This window comes from Eucalyptus grandis, chromosome 8 (genome assembly GCF_016545825.1).
Source record: "Eucalyptus grandis isolate ANBG69807.140 chromosome 8, ASM1654582v1, whole genome shotgun sequence".
Lineage (NCBI taxonomy): Eukaryota > Viridiplantae > Streptophyta > Magnoliopsida > Myrtales > Myrtaceae > Eucalyptus > Eucalyptus grandis.
In genome coordinates this window covers 27,367,439-27,386,895 of record NC_052619.1, presented here as the reverse complement: position 1 = coordinate 27,386,895, position 19,457 = coordinate 27,367,439, and the positions used below count along the sequence as shown (strand labels likewise).

Here is a 19,457-nt window from a genome sequence, read left to right as displayed (position 1 = left end):
GTCATGATATTTGTTAGTATGTAAAATTTTTTAACCTCTTTTTGAAGGTAAGACAATAAATAGTAGAGAATTATTTTGTATTCATATTTAAAAGATAAGACATTAATCGGTAACCTGCGAATCATCTTCATTATCTCAAGTTATGATTTCGTCCATCTATAGTTATGTAAAAGCATAGTGTATTTTAATATATGCATGGGGTATCTATATAATTTTTTTTATTTTTTTTATTTTGGAAAAAGCTCGAGATGGAAAAGCTCATTGGGTTTGCTCAACTAACAATACAAATAGCAATTTCTTTTTGGAATGGTTCTTCAATCAAATGATTTGTTTAACAAAAGAAAAAAAAAACACTAAGGCGAGAAACTAGCCCAAATATAGAAATGGAGGGATTTTACCCCGCCCCCATTGGGCCACAAAAGGAAGAAAAAATAGAAATTGAAAACAAAAATAAGACACACTTGCAACCCTTATACACGCGGATACTATCAATCACTCACACACATTCACACAAACCTTAATACAAATAACTTGGAAATGACTCCAAATCTTTTCGCAAAGCCTCTGCTTTACCTCCTGCAGCATCCCCATGTTGAAGACACATGAGCCAGGCATGATGGCCCTCTTCTAATATATTGAGTCTCTCCTTCCATGCATATCTTCGAGTCTCTTGCACAATGCCTTCCATCCATCCTGCTCCCATAGTACTGTGGATCCACCCTATCCTCAAAGAGTGAAGCCAGATTCATCAAGCAATTCTTTTCAATCTCAACCTTCAAAACATCCTCTAGAGGATTGGATTGCAACACATATCCTAGCTTTTTAACGATTGCACCTGCTACTCTAATACTAAGGCTAAATATCGGATAACTCTCGTCAAATTGACCAAGTTCAACTATTCCCTCCAAGAATCCCCACAATGCATTTGTTTTGAAAATTTGAAACCACACGTGATCCGTATCAAATGAACCGAGAGTTCCTGATTGCTCATTCCGCCTTTGGCCGTTGACACGTGATACGATGTCGAAAGATACTTCCTTTTCTCCATCTTCTACATCAAAGACAACACAGAGAAAAATCCTACGAACTTGTTGTACAAGTCTTGTGAAGCCTTGAAAGATATAATACCATCTTCAACACGGATGAACCCCTTTGGCATCTCTCTTCCGGGGCTAACATTTTTATGATAAGACCAAAGGCTGGAATAGCGATGCCTCTGTTATATGTGTAAATTGTTAAAAGTATCCAAGTTTGTAATTAGTTCAAGAAAAAGAGTTTGATTTGTGCATATTCCTAGTAATTCAACTAAAGCAAGAGTTTTGTAATAATTAGACATATTGATCGTTGCTTATGTTGGAAATCATTCCCCTGCAAGTGCTACCCACCCCTAATGTTAGATTTTTTTTTTTTTTTTTTTGGGACAAACCCCTAATGTTAGATTGAATCACCCTAAACGTAGCTCATACAATACAAGTGTACTATATAGGAAGTGAAAAATTGATGGAAAATAGAACAGCATATCCAAGAAATTAATCGTCCTTGTCAGACCCCATTGTCTAATGTTCATTGTTACGAGGTCACTTTGGAGATCACTGATTCTTCAATACAAACTGTCCTAATTGAACTCCAACTTGCTTGCAACAAATTTAACATTATTAAAATAAATTAAAAAAAAACTTCTACTTGCACTCAAACTAACAGAAAATTGGAAAGGAAAATCTAATGCATGCCCTCTCCACAAACCAGCCTCATCCAACCACTTGCCCCTTTTATATTTGCTTTAACTTTATATAAAAAGAGAATCTCAAATGCAATACTCTCTATTAATAAAATTAAATCACACTGTCCAAGTAATCTGCATGTGGCTAGCTAGGCATGTAGTACGACGGTCCCCTATCATTTTAGCATCAAACACCTAAGAGTGAAAAAGGTCTCATGTCGAATTATTGAATTATTATAGTTGCGCAATTTTATCTTAGTCCATAGAGTTGATCTAGTACTATTATTGGTGTCGGTTGTTATGATCAACCATAACATCAAGAACCACATGTCCATTTGTTTGTTAGATTTTCTAAGATTTGAACCGTATTTTTCAATACAGGAATTACAAACATCAGGTCTTCATCATTGCATCAAGTTGAGATTTTTTTAAGCTTTATACATGTGTAGAATCACTTTATATTAAATTTGTTTGTTTGTCTAGAATTTACAGTTTTGCATTACATACATCCAATGTACACCGTATCAACACATGCATATACACACACATATACACACGCATATACACATGCACACATTGGGAGAAGGGGGAGGGGGAGGGGGAGGGGCATAGAGAGAGAGAGAGAGAGAGATACCTCGATTGACGAATCAATCATGTTCAATCTTTTTTCCTTTGTGCTCATTGGATTATCTTCATGCGAAACCTCGTAGAATAAATCTGGATCTAGCAACTGATTGTCATGAAGCAAAACCTCTAAATCATTCTCTAGTGGCTTGCATATTAGTCGGAATCCACACTTCTTCACAAGTAGTTCGTGATAATTGCATACTCTAATGCTAATGCGGAAATGAGTCCGGTCATTTGGACCAAAATGTTCTACTATCCACAAATCCTTTAATTCCATATACTCCAGCCACAGATTATCCAAATCAAAGAACTTGAACTCTCTGCTGTGTATTGCGCTTTTGCAATTAACAGATCCTATAACCTCAAATTTAGTACTCTCACATGACCTATGCAACACTTCAAATACAACACAAAAAGCTACTCCTAGGATCTTTTCATATAAGTCCTTTGAAGCCACGAAAGAAATATAACCCTCTTTATTGGGCAGCAACCACTCTGGCATCTCTCCTCCAACTAGAACAACTCGATGATTTGGTTGGCAATAAAATTTCTATCATGGATGTAGACTGTTAGATAGTTTTTTTTTAAATTGGCACCTAAAAGGAGGATTATGAATGAGTTAAGTGGCAATCCTAGAGTTTTATATATAATTAGCAGTAGCAATACAAAGATTCTTTTTGTACTTAATTGGTGGAAACATGACATGTATTGTTGAAGATTTTGTAACCGGATGAACATGTGTTATTGAAGTTTTTCATTAGGCAGTCCTTGTAGAGTTTTATAAATAGTTTGCAATCCAGCACAATCACTTTCTATATGTTTGCTTTTTTTTTTTATTATTATTCAATTAGCCCATCATTTCGGGATTTTTAGCCTTTTGCAATGCACAAAGCAAGCCACTACTCCATATTAATGTGAGAGAGAGAGAGAGAGAGAGAGAGAGAGAGAGAGAGAGAGAGAGAGAGTCTAACCTCAGGCATGAACAAATCATTCACGGGGAACCCATTACGGACTAGCTCCCGACTTGAATATAACTCAACGTCCCCAACGTCACATATGTTGGAGGGAATTCTAGTTAGAGATGTGCAATTATTTGCCTTTAGTCTTCTCAATTTCCTTGGAATCTTGGGGATCTCTTGTAGTTGTTGGCAATTCGAAACCTCCAATTCTTCCAAGTCAAAGTCCCCAACGTCACATATGTTGAAGAGAATTCTAGTTAGAGATTTGCAATCATTTGCCTTTAGTCTTCTCAATTTCCTCGAAATCTTGGGGATCTCTTGTAGTTGTTGGCAATTCGAAACCTCCAATTCTTCCAAGTCAAAGTCCCCAACATCACTTATGTTGGAGAGAATTCTAATTAGAGATTTGCAATTATGTGCCTTTAGTCTTCTCAATTTCCTCTGAATCTTGGGGATCTCTTGTAGTTGTTGGCAATTTGAAACCTCCAATTCTTCCAAGTCAAAGTCCCCAATGTCACATATGTTGGAGAGAATTCTAGTTAGAGATTTGCAATCATTTGCCTTTAGTCTTCTCAATTTCCTCGAAATCTTAGGGATCTCTTGTAGTTGTTGGCAATTCGAAACCTCCAATTCTTCCAAGTCAAAGTCCCCAACGTCACATATGTTGGAGAGAATTCTAGTTAGAGATTTGCAATCATTTGCCTTTAGTCTTCTCAATTTCCTCGAAATCTTGGGGATCTCTTGTAGTTGTTGGCAATTCGAAATCTCCAATTCTTCCAAGTCAAAGTCCCCAACATCACATATGTTGGAGAGAATTCTAGTTAGAGATTTGCAATTATTTGCCTTTAGTCTTCTCAATTTCTCTGGAATCTTGGGGATCTCTTGTAGTTGTGAGCAGCCACAAAGTTGCAGGACTTTAAGATTTTGCAACTTGTAAATGCTAGACGGAAGGATTACCAGTTTATTGCAATCAAATAAACTAATGTCCTCGAGAGAGACAAGATTTCCTATTGATGTAGGAAGTTCTTCAATTGAAGTCCACCCTAGAAGAACTTCTCGCAAGCTTTCGTTCTTATTTAGAATATCAAGGAATCTTTGCAATTTAAAGCAAAATTCTAAATTCAACTTCCATAACTTACAGTGATTTGCAACTGAATCGTGGACATGCTCCAAGTTTTGGCACCTATGGAGATTCAATTCCTCAAGATTTGGAATACAAGAGATGTCCGGCATATAAACCAGTGACCAGGCATTTACCAAAGTTAATGAACTTCAATTTTTCAAAGTCCTACAAGAACAATAAAACCAACTTGCATAGACATTCCAGAACGATCAAAGAAAAAAAAAGTGAGATATACATTCATTTCAAAATTTGGCTGTGATTTTGAAATAAAAATCACTTGTCATAATTGAAGCCACATGCAATCAGAATTCACTAGATCATATGGTTTATATAGAGCACACCATCTCACTTTATAAATATGAGTCTAGTAAGTAATCATTGTAAATTCACCAATGCTCGTAATTTCACTACCCGCTAGAATGGCATGGCCACTTCCACTACGTATACATGCATAAACAATACTTGTGATTTAGAGAGAAAGATTGTGTAACCTCAAGTGGGAGCACATGAGCCACAATCATTCCTTTGCCAACTAATTCATCACATGTATTTAAGCTAACATCTGGAATCTTATGTAGAGATTCACAACCACCCGCCTGCAAATCCCGCAAAGGCAATGGAAGGTCGGGAATCTCTTCTATTCATCACTTATTAAGAAATGGTAATTGGTTGATCGTTTTTTAAAAAAAAGACATATTGTGTATGCCTAATTGGTCATAAACATTAAAAAAAAAAAAAAGTGAAAAATAATGGAGTCTGAGCTGTCTTGCATAGTTTTTTTAGCTTTGAGCTAGATATATGTTGTTGTAGTGTAAGAGCTCAAAGTTTACTATATCATAATAAACACAACAACCACATATATACCTTGCATTTGTATACATAAATAAAAAAATGTAGATGCATCGATAGACTTTGACATCTCGATCCAATGGATTTCATGTGTGATTTATTAAACCTCTATGGTGCATGTCCAACATGGTAAGTCTTTTTGCGCCTTCTTTTGATTAAGCTTTAACTACTTTATTCTTGAGACGCCTTTATCAATGAGTTGTCATTCCATAATGATTTGGATATTTTTGATACAACAAATTTTCAATGAATTTTCTAAAATTATAGCACATCATTCCAAAAGAAGAAAAGAATATTAAATGAAAGGGAGTCTAAGGAATGGGATTTGACATGCCATATCTGAAATTGTATTTGAAGGCATATCTCTCGAAAGATATAGGTGGTGAGTGTTTATATAGGGCAAGTCAAGAATGTCAATTAAACTTCATAAATTGAGACAAACCTAATCAACACTTTCCCTCGCGCATGCACATTGTGAATGGAAATGTTGCTATTAGTAGGAAGGGGCTTACCGGACAGTTTTTAAATGGTAAAAAATTTGAAAATGATCATCATGGTGCCTCAATGGTTTACATGTTATTGAGTTTCATAGTAGTGAATTGTGCACCTAGATGGTATTCCGAAAACATCCCCCTTCCAATAGTGATGTGAAGTTTGTGTGTCACTTTGGCATTCCTTATGGTGAAAAGAGGGGACTCCACCTTAGTTCAATTATGCTAGCCATCCTCAAACTGATAGAAAAGCTGAGGCTGTTAATAGAATTTTGGGAAATTTATTAAGTAGTTTTATTAGAAAACATTTTAAACAATAAGATTTGTTATTGTTTCAAGGTGAATTTGCTAATGATAATTCGGTGAGTCAAACTACTGGAAAATAGCAATTTGAAGTTGTGTACCGAAAACATCTTTGAAGTTCTTTGGATCTTACACCACTGCCCACTAAGCTCCAATTTAGTGGATATTATGAAGAAAGAGCTAAGGAAATCAGGCGGTTACGAAAGTGAGCTTCGTGGAGAGTATGTAATTTAATCTATTTCCGTATCATGAAGACCAGTAGCTTCATGAGGTTGGCCTTGAGGACAAGTCTTTTCCAAAAGAGGGAGATTGACATTGGAAGTACTTCGAATCCCTATCAAAAGATTTCAAGATCCTCTCTCGTGATTTAAATAGTGGGGAAATAATATATTTTCTTGATCTGTAAGTTTGTTTATAATATATTTAGGAATGCTTTGATCTCGATCAAAATTTTGATTATATTGTTGCACATTTGAATTTCGTAAATTAGGTAGGTTGTTTTTACTTAATTGGCGGTTATTCAAAGGTATCCTAGGCTACTAGCTATAAACACCATCTTGGTCCCTCATTGTAAACACAGCATTATTAAATGAAGTTTTATTCCTCGGTGTTGTCCCTTATAAATTTTCCTTCGTCTGTCTATCTGCTCTTTAGTGGATTCCTAGTGTCCACAAGCGATCAAAAGAGTGTTGAGACCTTCGAGTGGCGTACAAAAGTGGTGATTCGGCTGAGGAAGACCTAGATTATCCAGTCTCGTCCTTCCTATACACTAAGATAAAAAAAAAAAAAATACCCTTTTTTTTATTTGCTCGTTCGACACAATCCGAAGTCCGTGGGACCGACAAGCATGACAGGAAAATTAAAAGACAATGATTTCATGCGTTTTGTAAAAACAACGACGTTTCTGAAAATATTATTTGAGAATTCATTTTTCAGAAAAATAATAATATTCACGATATTGATTGATACTTGAAGATAAATTAGAAAATATTTTTCACTATTTGGTTTGTGTACTCCTTTAAAAATATTATTTCTTTTTTATTTTATTCTTTTCTTGTATTCTTGCAAAAATTAAATTTTTATTTATTTTTTTTCTTTTTCCTTGTTCTTTGGCTGAATGCTAGGCCACACAAGCTTGAGCCTCGCCAACCTCCAGCAAGCTCATCCCTTGCCTGTGTTCGGTCACCAGTCATTACCGTGCCTTTTTATAAACATAGTACTATAATTGATATTTGAAAAATTGAGTGAAACCATCAAATTAGAAGCACTTAATGGGAAACGTGTGAGAGTTTAATTAAACTTATTAACTTACTCATTTCTCTGTGGATAAAATGTTTGCAAAATAAGCAATTGACACATTTTTGTGAAGAAACAAAATTGAGATCCTGTAGAAGGTCCTTTTGGCTTTGTATACTAATGTAGATGATATGCATATAAATATAACTACAAATACATAATACATGTATAACCTTAGAATAGATTTAGATTTAAGTATATTTAAATTAGCGAAATGAGCCTATTACTGACTTCTCTCTACAAAACCCTTTTAGTCAAGCTTCAAAGACGTTGCGCACTTATAGAGTGCATACTTCAGCTGGCTTCGAAGTGCCAGATGAAGAGCACTAACACCTCCGCAGAGGAAGTCTTTTCTATGGAGTCGTACTCCACAATCTTCTTTTTATTTAAGCAGGAGAAAGAATTGGATTATCAATCTATTTCCCCTTCTGCTCCACTTGCTAGGCTAGAGGACACCCAACAAGGGGATGTGAAGAATCGCTTCAATCCCGTGTTTCGTTACCTCTTGAAGAAATAGAGTAAGGGCTTTAATGGATTGCTCGATTGAAAAAAAGAAAAAAACACGGGAAAGAGGAGAGATTTTTGAATTAAAATTTTCCAACTTTTTGAAAATGATTTATTAGTTAGGAATGGTTGATTAGGTTAGTCTGACCGAAAAAAGACAGGACTTTTTGGCCACAGTTATAGAATTATCAAGCTTGTACCTACCTACGTAAAGACTAGCTTCCGATACAGATCCCTTACTACACATTTTCTATGTATCTTTTCATTATCCGCTCCACGCAATCAGGGAGGGGACAGTGGGAGGTTCAGTCAAAAGCATTTAGCGTGCACCCACTTCAATCGTCAAGCAAATATGCAAGAAAAATCTCTTTCCCTTTACAAGCACAATTTCCAAAAGAGTGTAGTCAGCTCGTCTCTACCGTATGGGGTAGAACCTTTAATAACATTTTCAAAATCTATCCTTTCAAAAACATAAAATTAAATCCTTCCTTGATGTACATTGAAAATTCAAGCACAATCATCATTCATTCTTTAAATTATATCATCAATTACTTTTTGCCCCAATTTTCGGTACTCAAAAGTTACCGATTCATTAAGTTCACTGTTCTTATAATTTTCAATACTCAATATCTTGAAAATAAGTTCGGACTTTTTTCCTGAATATTTTGGCTCGAAGCAAAATCAAGATTCGCATAAGGGAAGTGTTTAATACTCCCCTATAACGGAAAGATTCCACTTATGTTGGTTCATGGAGTAGATCGAGATCCTATGTATAAGGCTTTAATCAAATGTGTACAATTTAATAGATATAGATGTTTCTTAAGCACATTAACAAGCACCGTCAAAGTTATTAATTGTTGCATTCAAAGTTTTCAATAATGCATTTGCATATTCATAATCATTAAAAGTACAAGTTTAAAGTCGAGCTACTTATCACTTTGATAGAGCTTTGATATACTTGCACTAAGTAAATGTTTAACTCGAAAGAGACCTTTATGTATGTATATTAATCTTACCGAAACTTTGGTTGTATGGTTCTTAAAAATTTTATTTTGAAATCTTTGTTTTACAAACAAAGTGGGGGATTGTTGGAATTTTGTTTGTTAAAACAAATGAGTGCTTTTTACTTTATCCCACATAGAAAAGGTAGGAGCAGGTGGGTCAGTTTAAAAATGTGGGATTTCCTTTTGTAGTTAAAGGAGTGATTAGGTGGGGCTAGACCCCACCATACCCGCGTGCGGGTGCGCGAATAATTGCACGATTATTTGGCGCACTTAGCACTTAGCACGCCTGCGCGTCCGCGGTTTAATTAGCATTAATCCCTTGCTATTTATTTTTTATTTTTTATTTTTTAGTTCAAAGGTTGCCTTTTAATTTGAGAATTTTGGAAATGAAATATAAATGAAAAATGCATATAAAAATGGATATATAAAATATAAGGAAATAAAGACTATGCATTTAAATATTCAAAGTTTTCTCATTTGCCTTAAATTGCGTTAGTTGGACATGATCTTGGATGTTGCTTTGACTCAGATCAAGTCCAACTAACTTCTTTGGACCCGACGAAAATTTTGGAATCCAAGGAGGACATTGAGGCCATTCAAAATATCTTAATTCATTAGGAAGACACATAGGATCTTGGAAAGAGTTGTGCACATTAATCATGATGAGCACCCTCAACCCTGTCATGTTTCTAAAAGCACTTGGGTCTATGTATAACGATTTTGTCCAGGGTAAATGCAAAACTATGGCTTTTACTGCATTTGTCCCCTGCATTTATAAAAATCGTATTGCAATTAATATTTTTTTTTAAATCATAGGATAAAAGAGTAAAATCAGTATGTAAACCAACAAATCTTACCATATCCTTTGATAGAACATCACGAACATCATCATAAAGCCATAACCTACTACGTCTTCCAGGATCATCACGGCATTCTTGTTTAACAATATCCATGCCCATCAACTGAATTAAGTCATGCATTTGTAGATTCCCCCACTCTTCATATATCAAAGACTTCCCTACAAGAACGTTTACTCCAATAATTGTGGAAAAGTCACAACAATCAAGAACCTTCACAATGTCCCGTTTAGATCTTCCCTTGAAGAGACATGCAATATCAAGGAAGATCTCCTTTTCTTCATCATCTAGTCTATCATAACTTAGCCTAAGAACTTCATTGATGGTTTTGTTAGGACTTTTGGCAAGTTTGTTCAATGCACTTTCCCAGTCAAGTTCTTCTCTACCACATAGCAAAGAGCTCAGTATCTCAAGTGCTAAAGGAAGTCCATTAGCATAATCCAAAGCACCATCTACAAGATCCCTCCTTATTACTATTTTGCTGTATCTCGGAAAAACATGCTTATTAAAAAGTTCAAGAGCTTCAAAATTGTTTAGAGGCTTAACTGCATAGATATGATCTTTATCTATCCCATGGGAAGTTAGCAAATGATTATCTCTAGCAGTAATGATGATTCTGCTTCCTTCGCCAAACCAATCACATTCTCCAGCTAAAGCATTTAACTGTTTTACATCATCGACATCGTCGAGAATAATGAGAACTTTTTTGCAGCAAAGTTTGTCTTGAATTAAATTAATACCTTCATCAACACTAAACATTTTTAATTCTTTTCCCAATAATATCTCCAACAATTTTTTTTGCAGAGGAAGTAAATCCTTAGAATCTTTTGAATCTTCTCGAACGTTTCTCAAGAAACATGCACCCTCAAATTGTCTAAAGTTAGCATTATAAAGGGCTTTTGCTAATGTTGTCTTCCCAATGCCTCCTTGTCCCCATAATCCTATCATGAGAACCTCATCAGACTCAAGATTTAACATTGGTTCCAACTCTTCCATTTGGCGATGAATTCCAACGGGATGCTTTGCAACATGTAAGGGCGTGGGTTTCAGCTGCTTAGAGATCTCCTTCACAATTTCCTTTATAAGTGTTGCTTCATCTCTGACAAAATCAAGAAAAGTACATGATACATTGATTTGGTAGTTTAGATATGATTAAGTTAAAGAGAGAAAAAAGATTCTTTTTTTTTTTTTGGTTGGAAAGAAAAGATGCGATTCAGCATATAAAAAATAATGACAAAGTGGTGCTTTACATCAATTATTACTTACCCATTGTTCAGATCCCATCCAGATAATTTACCAGCGTCATGGAGAGCGGTCTTCCATGTATTCACTTTCTCCGAATCCTTCCCAAACTCGGACTCATGTTTAGCCATAGCTTTCTTGTAACTCTTTCTCCCCTGTCTCACTTCTTTTGGTTCCACTTTGTAAAATACTGGCAGCACAACCAAGTTCCTTTGTGCTTTGCACTCCATAATTTTCACCAGCTCATCCAAACACCATGGCGAGGAAGCATAGTCCTCAGAGAAAACGATGATCGCGACTTGTGATTCCTCGATCGCCTTCATAAGTGCTAATGATATTTGCTCTCCTTTTCTCAGTTCCTCGCTATCCTTGTAAGTGAATAAGCCATTTTGGTCTAGAGTCATGTAGAGATGACTGAGAAAATTGTTGCGAACGTCGGCACCTCTGAAACTCAAGAAGACATTGTAATTCCTCTTAGCTTTAGAATAAGAAGGAGCCATTAGAATTTGGTAAGAGGGAGGCAGGTGCTGGTGTGTTTGCTTGGAAAATGAAGGTGCTCAAGGGTGAAGCGAGATCTTAAAGGGTAAGGTACTCCATTGGCCACCCAATAAAGTACTTGGCTGTGGCTTCCAGGAAATGGCATTTGTAATCAGTGAGATTTGTTCCCCATCGGATCTTTTCGGTATATTCTTTGCGTGATCAGTGAGATTTGTTCCCCATCGGATCTTTTCGGTATATTCTTTGCACGCAGAGACATGACTTTCTTTTTTGAAGGTCAACAAAGAATATTATATTAATTTCCAGCTTTGTGGGCAAGGCAGATGAGAGGAGAGGAGGCGTTGCCCGGTGGGCTCAGCAAGCTCGAAGAAGTGATGTGTTGTGGCACGGGGAAATGTCGCTAGCGTGATTTGTTGCATACTACTATTTTGGTAGCTAAGCTTCGCATGATTTTTTGCCATGCCTTCCAATAAATCAATATATAATGGGAATGAAGAAATCTGAATTTAGAGTGCAGACCTATTGGTAACTCGAGAGGATAGCTTTGACATGTAAATCAATTGTAATATCCTACACAAGATGTATTAGTCATCCATGTATTTAGATACTTGTGCCGATTTGAGAGAATGGCTTTGATATGAGCACGACTTCACCAACAATCGGTTTCACATTTTCTATGCATTAGGCAATCTAATTACAAATTGGATAAGGATTACCTTTTACCTTTTCATAGCTCGGGCATGAGAATAGATCAAGCTTTTTGTTCAATTGAAAGTAATGCAGTAGGTTCTAATGTATAAATTCAAAGACATGAGAAATTTTCTAGAAGAACACCTCTAAATATGATTAATTGGTACACCAATAGCTTATCTTCTATTACTTTAGAGCGATGGATCTTTTGCTTGACTAGGGCATTATTCATTAGATGCTTTTTTGGAATTCATACGCTTGGTGATGTCATTCCCTATCAAATCAAAGTGCTAGTCATTTTCAAAAGCATTGGATACTTGGTATGACAATTTGTAAGAAAGACTTTTTTTTGGGTCGGTTGTAAGAAAGACTTTGACTAGGTGTAAAAGAACACATCCTATTCAGATTATTTAGTCCAAAAATGGATTTTTGTGTTTAGATTTTAATGAAGAATGGTATTTCAAAAGTGCAAAGCATCCACTAACATGGCATGCATTACATATAGAGTTTAGCTTATTTTGTTATTATATGAATTTATGCAGCATATAAACGTCACTAATGTCAATTGAGTGCAATAATTATACTGATCATTATAAGTTGCATGTGATTTGATGATATCTCACCTTTTTTATTTGTCTTTGTTTCTTAGTCAAAAGCGCAAGGAAATGTTAGCTCTCAGTTTCGTGCTAGCTTCCCTCCACGCGGCTTTGCTCAGAAAAGAAAAAAAGATCAAGTTGATTTTGATGGGCAAGTGGCCCCCACCACTTGTTCCTTCTATATGCTCATATCTTGAGCATTCCAACTTGGAAGGGGGAGGTTGGGAGTTCAAATCCCCACCTTCTCAGGGGGGATTGGGGTGTGGACGATTTCATTTCAGGAGTGGGTTTCGACTCCCACGTCCTGCAAGGAGACAATGGCAAAAATCTGAGAGTAAGTGTTAGGATAGGATTACGAGGATTTACAAAAAAAGGCATTTTATATATATATATATATATATATATATATATATATATATATATAAACAGAAACGGCTCAGTTGTTATTATTCAGAAAAATGTTAAACAAGGAGATGGATTAGACTCGTTTTACAAAAAAAAGTCTAAACTGAATATAATCAAATAATTGCCTAAAATGACTAAATCAATCTCACATAGGAGCCAAAGCTTGCTGATCAGCCAATTTTTTGATAACTAGCAGGTGTATGATTGGTCCAACCAACGAAACCTGGATATTTTTGTTTAAAAAATTCGGTAAAATTATAAATCCCAAAAATAAATCACCACCACCACCCCCACACATCGCGCTCGAAGGTTTCTTCCTTCATTTCTTCGCATCTTCTCCTTTGCTTCCGGTCTTCATTTCTTTCCAAAGATAAAGACAAAGCTCATGCAAGGCCCACCTCTTCATTAGTCAGATTGATGACAGTGCAAGTTTTTCCTAAAATTCTACAGCAGAGAATAAGCAATTGAGATTTCAACCTATGCACAAGAAAATCAAGTTTACGCACTCATAATTATGTTTGGCCGTACTCACTCATACTTTGCTAATAATCATATGATCTTGAATGGAGATAAGGAGTCTTTCTTTTCTTTTTTGGTAAGTGGAGATAAGGAGTCATTTCTTTCTGTAAAATCTGTTTTTGTGAAATTTCAAAATTATCTCCGGTTGGAAACTCGACCTTGAAGGATCGACGTATTTGGAACTAAAATCAAGGCCAGACTATTAGGCGACTTCTTGGAACTTAGTCACTTGAAAGCTGGTTTAAACAATTGAAAAGCGATCGAAAATGCTCCTCCGTTTCACACTCGAGCAAAAAAAAATATTTATTTGGTCAAAGCTGTTCTATTTGACCGGTCAATGGTCGTGGGACCAACCACTTTTTATTATTATTAGTTTTTGGATTTCTTTCCCCTGTAGTATATTATTAACTCGGAATATCAACTCAGTTAAAATACACTCCATTAGCTCCCCAGTAAAATCCTTGATTGTGGCTTCCAGTAAAGAGTTAACATCACGAAAAATCTTAAATCGATATACCCATGACAATGTTACCTCAAATTAATTTTTTAATCACAAAGAACCCCAAATTAATACATTTAACTATTTATTAAATTTTACCATTAAATTACTGAGTTAGATAACATGTGTATCAGTTTTTGGTTTTACCCTCCATTTATTATAGGTGTATCAATTTGTAATTTTAGTGGCGTCAATTCAATTTAATAGAAAATAATTTATTGTAAATTTATCATTAATATATCATTTAGAGAATTTGTTATTAATTTGAAATAAATTTGTTACAGTATACTATTTTGATATTTTTCTTAGTATTAACCCTCTAGTAAATGGCATTTGAAATCAATGAGTTATTGCCCTTCTTTCTTTCTTTCTTTCTTTGGAATATCATGACTTCTTTCTGTCGAAAAAATGTCTTCGTTTTCTTTCTTTCTTTTGCATATTATGACTATCACTGCTCGAAAGTTCTGTCATTCTGAGTTTGTTTTTGTTTTTTTCTTACGTGCACATTAAAGTACACTAGCCCTCACGCACGTACTATTAATTTAGACGTCGGTCAATCGTTTTTCTTGCTTTAATTTTTGTTAAAGTAACCCAAAAACGAAATCCTTTAACTCACGTTCACGAATTGAACTCGTCTCCCTCAAAACTATACTAGTTTCACCGCTAGAGAGCCAAGATAACTCGCACTTCATTGGCCCCACAGGTCCTTGACTACCTTTCTGCCTACTTTTTTTTTTTTTAATTGGTCTTGACAAGATTTAGTTTCTTTAATGTAAGATTGTAAGCATACCTGATAAATCATTGGTAGGTTCGAATTGCTATTTGTCCTAAGTCAACATTTCTTTCTGAAACAAAACTTATTCGATAGAGTACAACATAGCACATGGCTCATACCGTCTTTTTCTAGTGCCTTATGTGATGTGATTCCTATGATCACTTCAATAGTTTTACTTGTTGAGTCGCTATGTTTGCAGATCGTCTTCATAAGAAGCATGTGAAATTCTGAAAATTGCTAATTAAAGTGCATTCATCATGTCTTTAATTGGTGGATACTGTTCAGGTTTGTCAATATTTATGTTTTCCACACATGCTCCGACTTTTGCTGCATCGATCCATGTGCATTTATACGTTAGATTTGGAAATTTTCTTCTCTCTTATTTCACCTATGATCTTACTTTGGCTGCATTAATCCCAGTGCATTTACACGCTGAATTTGGAAATTTTCTCTCTTGTACTGTAACTTTGGCCGCATTGATTCAAGTGCATTCACACGCCAAATTTATCTGTTGAGATGATATTGTATGGAAGATTCCAGCCATGAGCTTCATAATTTCAACTAATGTCAGCATCAATGTTTTCACTTTTTTGGAGAAGTAAAAGTCACATAACTCTTTTTTCCGTGATTTTGACTGAAATGACACCAAAAGACTAATACACGTTTTATTTTTATTCACATGAACTATCCTAAAACAATATAGAACTAGATCCATGTTGACCCTAAATCACGTTTGGTGATTATAAAGCTCACTCAAATATGTTACTTATTATTTAAAATTATTTCTATTGTACTTGAGTATTTTTTATAGGATTTTGAAAGGGTAGAAAAAGACCACTTTGCCCTAAAACATAGGATATTATAAGATCTTTTAATAATATTATTGTGTGTACCAAGTGCCTGAAAAAGTTACTAATTTGCGTTGTTGAAGATCACATTTACCACGTCTGTTTGATGTATGATCGATACAAATATTTGTTTAACATTGATTTATTATTGACTGAATTATAAATAAATTTGACAAATTGATAATTGAGATTTACTTGGGCTGGTTTTTCATAAAGCAAAACAATTTTATAAGCTTTGTAATTTCGCTAGCGCCCCACATTATATTCCCCCTAGGGTCACGACAAGATAAAGGCTACTTGATTTGATATAGAGTGACAACACACTACTCTCTACTTTCCATGCACCAAATGCATGAACCCTCCCCAACTTCAAACCAAAAACAAACAAACAGATGACGTTCCCACTGCACTCTTGACTTTTGAAGGTAAAAGGGTTTTTTTTTTTTTTTGAATTTGTTGACTGCAATTGCTATTCCCACACTGTGTTCTTGACTTGAGTGGAAAGATGCTTTACTAATCCGAGATACTCTATAATTGTTGGTGGGGAGCTTGTTGGCTTTTTAAGAGGGTAGAATGGATTAAGATAAGGTGATCCTATCACATCCTATTTGTTTGTGATGACAGAGCAAGTTTCGCTAAAATTCTGCAGTAGAGAATACGCGATTGAGATTACAACCTATGCACAAGAAATTCAAGCTTACGCACTTATACTTCTGTTTGGCAATTCACTCACTCACTTATACTTTGCTAATAATAATAAGATCTTCTTGAACGAAGATAAGTTGTCATTTCTTACTGTAAACATGGTTTTGAGAAATTCTACAATTATCTCCAGTCGGACACTCAACCTCAAAGGACCGAGATGTTTGAGGCTAAAATCGAGGCTAGACTATTAAGTGACTTCTTGGAACTCAGTCACTTTAAAGCTTGTTCAAACAATTGGAAAACGATTGAAAATGCTCCTCCATTTCATACTCGAGCAAAAAAGTGCATGAATGTGGCTCTAGATGGAGTAATGAAACTCTGCCAATCTAAGCACAACAAAATATAAATTGTATTGGAATTGCAATTATGATCAATTGAAATAGCTGAAATCGAAATTACTTTGATATGAAATTATAAGGAATTGAACAAGGAAATGAAAGTACAAGGGAGAAAGTAAAGATAACTCTTAGATATGAGGGTTGTGTTGGCTGATCTACCACTTCAGCCTCTTTAATGTTCTTCAAAAGAAGTGGCACCATGTCTGTCCACTTTGCTTGAAATTCTCCTATTTTGTGGGCAACCACACGAGTAAATGGACTAGCTTAACACACTTTTTGGGGACAAAATGAGTAAAATTTGGTACCGACACAAGTATATTTGATCATTCTTTCTACATAGTGTTAATGATATTGGAAATCTAAGAAATTATAACAATATGAGGTTATAATTATTTTTCACTAAATCCTCACACAAATTCAGCTGATATAAAGGGTTGCACATGTTCAAACACAAAAAAAAAAAAAAACTCATCTTCCATGCTTTTTCCATTGAGAATTAGAGTTTGTGATAAACCAGTTACATGTCAAGTCATATTGCGAGTCAATAAAAGAACAAATTGAATACCAAACACCCAAATCCTACACTAAAATGTTGCAATTGATAGAAATGTCTAGCCTCTCCAATTATAATTGATCAAATAAACTCAACATAACCGTTCAAAACAAATAAAAATAAGAAGAAGGCCATATCAACCAAAAAGTTTACATTTGGAAACTCCAACATCATACATGCGATAGTGACATGAGAAGTTAATAACAAATGTTGATCCTATAAAATGACTCTGTTTTCTTTGCCCAATCAATTGCCTTTTCCAGCTACCATATCTAATTGATCCAAGTGATAGACATCATTGAGGATGGCATCGGTCAATGAGAATCGTGATTCAATGAAAGAAAAAATGAAAAGCAAAATGTGCTATACATTATCCGAATGGGGACTATGCAAACATAATTTAGTGCAGAAGAAGCCTTTTATGAGCAAGATATCCCAAGGAAAAATTGGAATGTCAATCTCATGCAATCATTGAGGAAGCATACACCCTACCTAGATTTGATACATGTCTTTGCAAAATCATGTGATAGAAGCAAAAAGAATGCACCGTAACTTTTTTTGTGTAAAATTCATCGGTATGACAAGCTTAGATATTTTTCATCACGATTTTTCTAGATGGACTCATGACATGCGTGAATAGCACCCCCCCAAAAAAAAAAAACCAGCATGATTGTAGATATCAATTGGATGAAGTAGGCATTAAGCAAGTTTTTACACAAACGATAGGTTTCTAGCTTAAAAAGTCGAGCACACAACGAATGGTAAAGAGGGGGAAAATGAAGAAGAAAAACCCAAACCAAAGCAGTCCACTTCCCTTCTAAGTTCTAATTACTCCCTTAAAAAAAATCCTGATTTTTTTGACACGGCAAACTACCATAAAAAAATTGGAGCAAATTGAATTGAGGAAATGATGGTCATCATGCCTCTGCTGAGGAAGGCTGCTTTTCAATTTGGAAAATGGGAAAGATTCGCAAAAAAGAAAAGCTACTTTCTAATTTGCTCCTTTGCGTGATTGATTGCATTTGTCATCATCGCATTCCCTTTTCCAATACGTGAAATGCGGATTTCTTGCTCAGTGAGATTTTGTTCCCCATTGGATCTTCTCAGTATCCTCTTCATATCAAGAGGCATTAGTTTCTTTTTCGTGGGTCGACAGAGATTATTATTACCGTTAGTTGGAAAAAAGGACGGTGAATCCTCAGCCACACGTTGTCGGCAAGGCAAATGAGAGGGATGAGGGAATTGGAGAGAAGGAGGCGGTGGGGCCCGCCGGCCTCAACAAGCTCGGCTCGGGCTTCGGTGCCCTGAAAAACAAGCAGATGCCGTCGGTCAACATGAGATAAATCTTTACAATCATAATTTCAGTGATTAGTATTAAAAAAATTTCAAATTAATATATATAATAAATTTATTTTAAATTATTTTTTTGATTATAAAATATTTTTAAATTATTACATTCGTTTCATTAATTTCCATTAGATTAGATAATTACATGAAAACCAAAAATTAAATCAACTTGAGATAAAACAAAAAATTGTTTTTTTTTTTTGGTAAGTATAAAACAAAAAATTGTTTCATTCGTTAATAACTCAATAATTTGATGATAAAATTTAATAAAAATTATTTGATGATAAATTTATTATAAATATATTAACTTGGATAGATTTGTAATAAAAATATAAATTTTGAAATTTTTGTGATATTAATTTAATTTTATACCATCTTGATTTGATTTTTTGGGAAATGGCTTCCATCTCCTTAATTATTGGTTTCTTTTTCTTTCGCGAAAAATAAAGTATTCCATCTCTCAAGTCCTTTCTCTTTTCTGCGGCCGCGCCGTGGGCACCAATATCGTAGATTTGACGGTCAAAGATTTTTGGCATCGAGCGCAACGATCTTTCTTTAATAAAGAGCCATTTGTCTGTTCTCTTCCAGCCTTTACTGTCGAGCATCTTTCGAGCATCTTTCGGCGAGGTGCTGATTGAATAGAGATTTGAAGTTTCTTCTTCTTCTTTCACAGTCATCTGTGGACGTGGCGGTGCCCAAAATAACAGAT

General features: G+C 35.1%; 2 protein-coding genes across 2 annotated transcripts; both read right to left on the bottom strand.

Moving 5' to 3' along the window:
* Positions 1 to 918: 918 nt before the first annotated feature.
* LOC108954266 lies at positions 919 to 2,891 on the bottom strand. The gene is made up of 2 exons (XM_039300358.1): positions 2,355 to 2,891; positions 919 to 1,216 (listed from the first exon to the last, which is right to left on the bottom strand). Exons 1-2 carry the CDS (start codon positions 2,847 to 2,849, stop codon positions 1,052 to 1,054), a joined length of 660 nt encoding a protein of 219 aa, XP_039156292.1. The 5' UTR covers positions 2,850 to 2,891; the 3' UTR covers positions 919 to 1,051.
* Positions 2,892 to 3,285: 394 nt separating this feature from the next.
* LOC104416858 (TMV resistance protein N) lies at positions 3,286 to 11,573 on the bottom strand. Its single transcript, XM_039299196.1, has 4 exons — positions 11,000 to 11,573; positions 9,734 to 10,832; positions 9,358 to 9,642; positions 3,286 to 4,594 (listed from the first exon to the last, which is right to left on the bottom strand). Exons 1-4 carry the CDS (start codon positions 11,473 to 11,475, stop codon positions 4,508 to 4,510), a joined length of 1,947 nt encoding a protein of 648 aa, XP_039155130.1. The 5' UTR covers positions 11,476 to 11,573; the 3' UTR covers positions 3,286 to 4,507.
* Between the last annotated feature and the right edge of the window lie 7,884 nt (positions 11,574 to 19,457).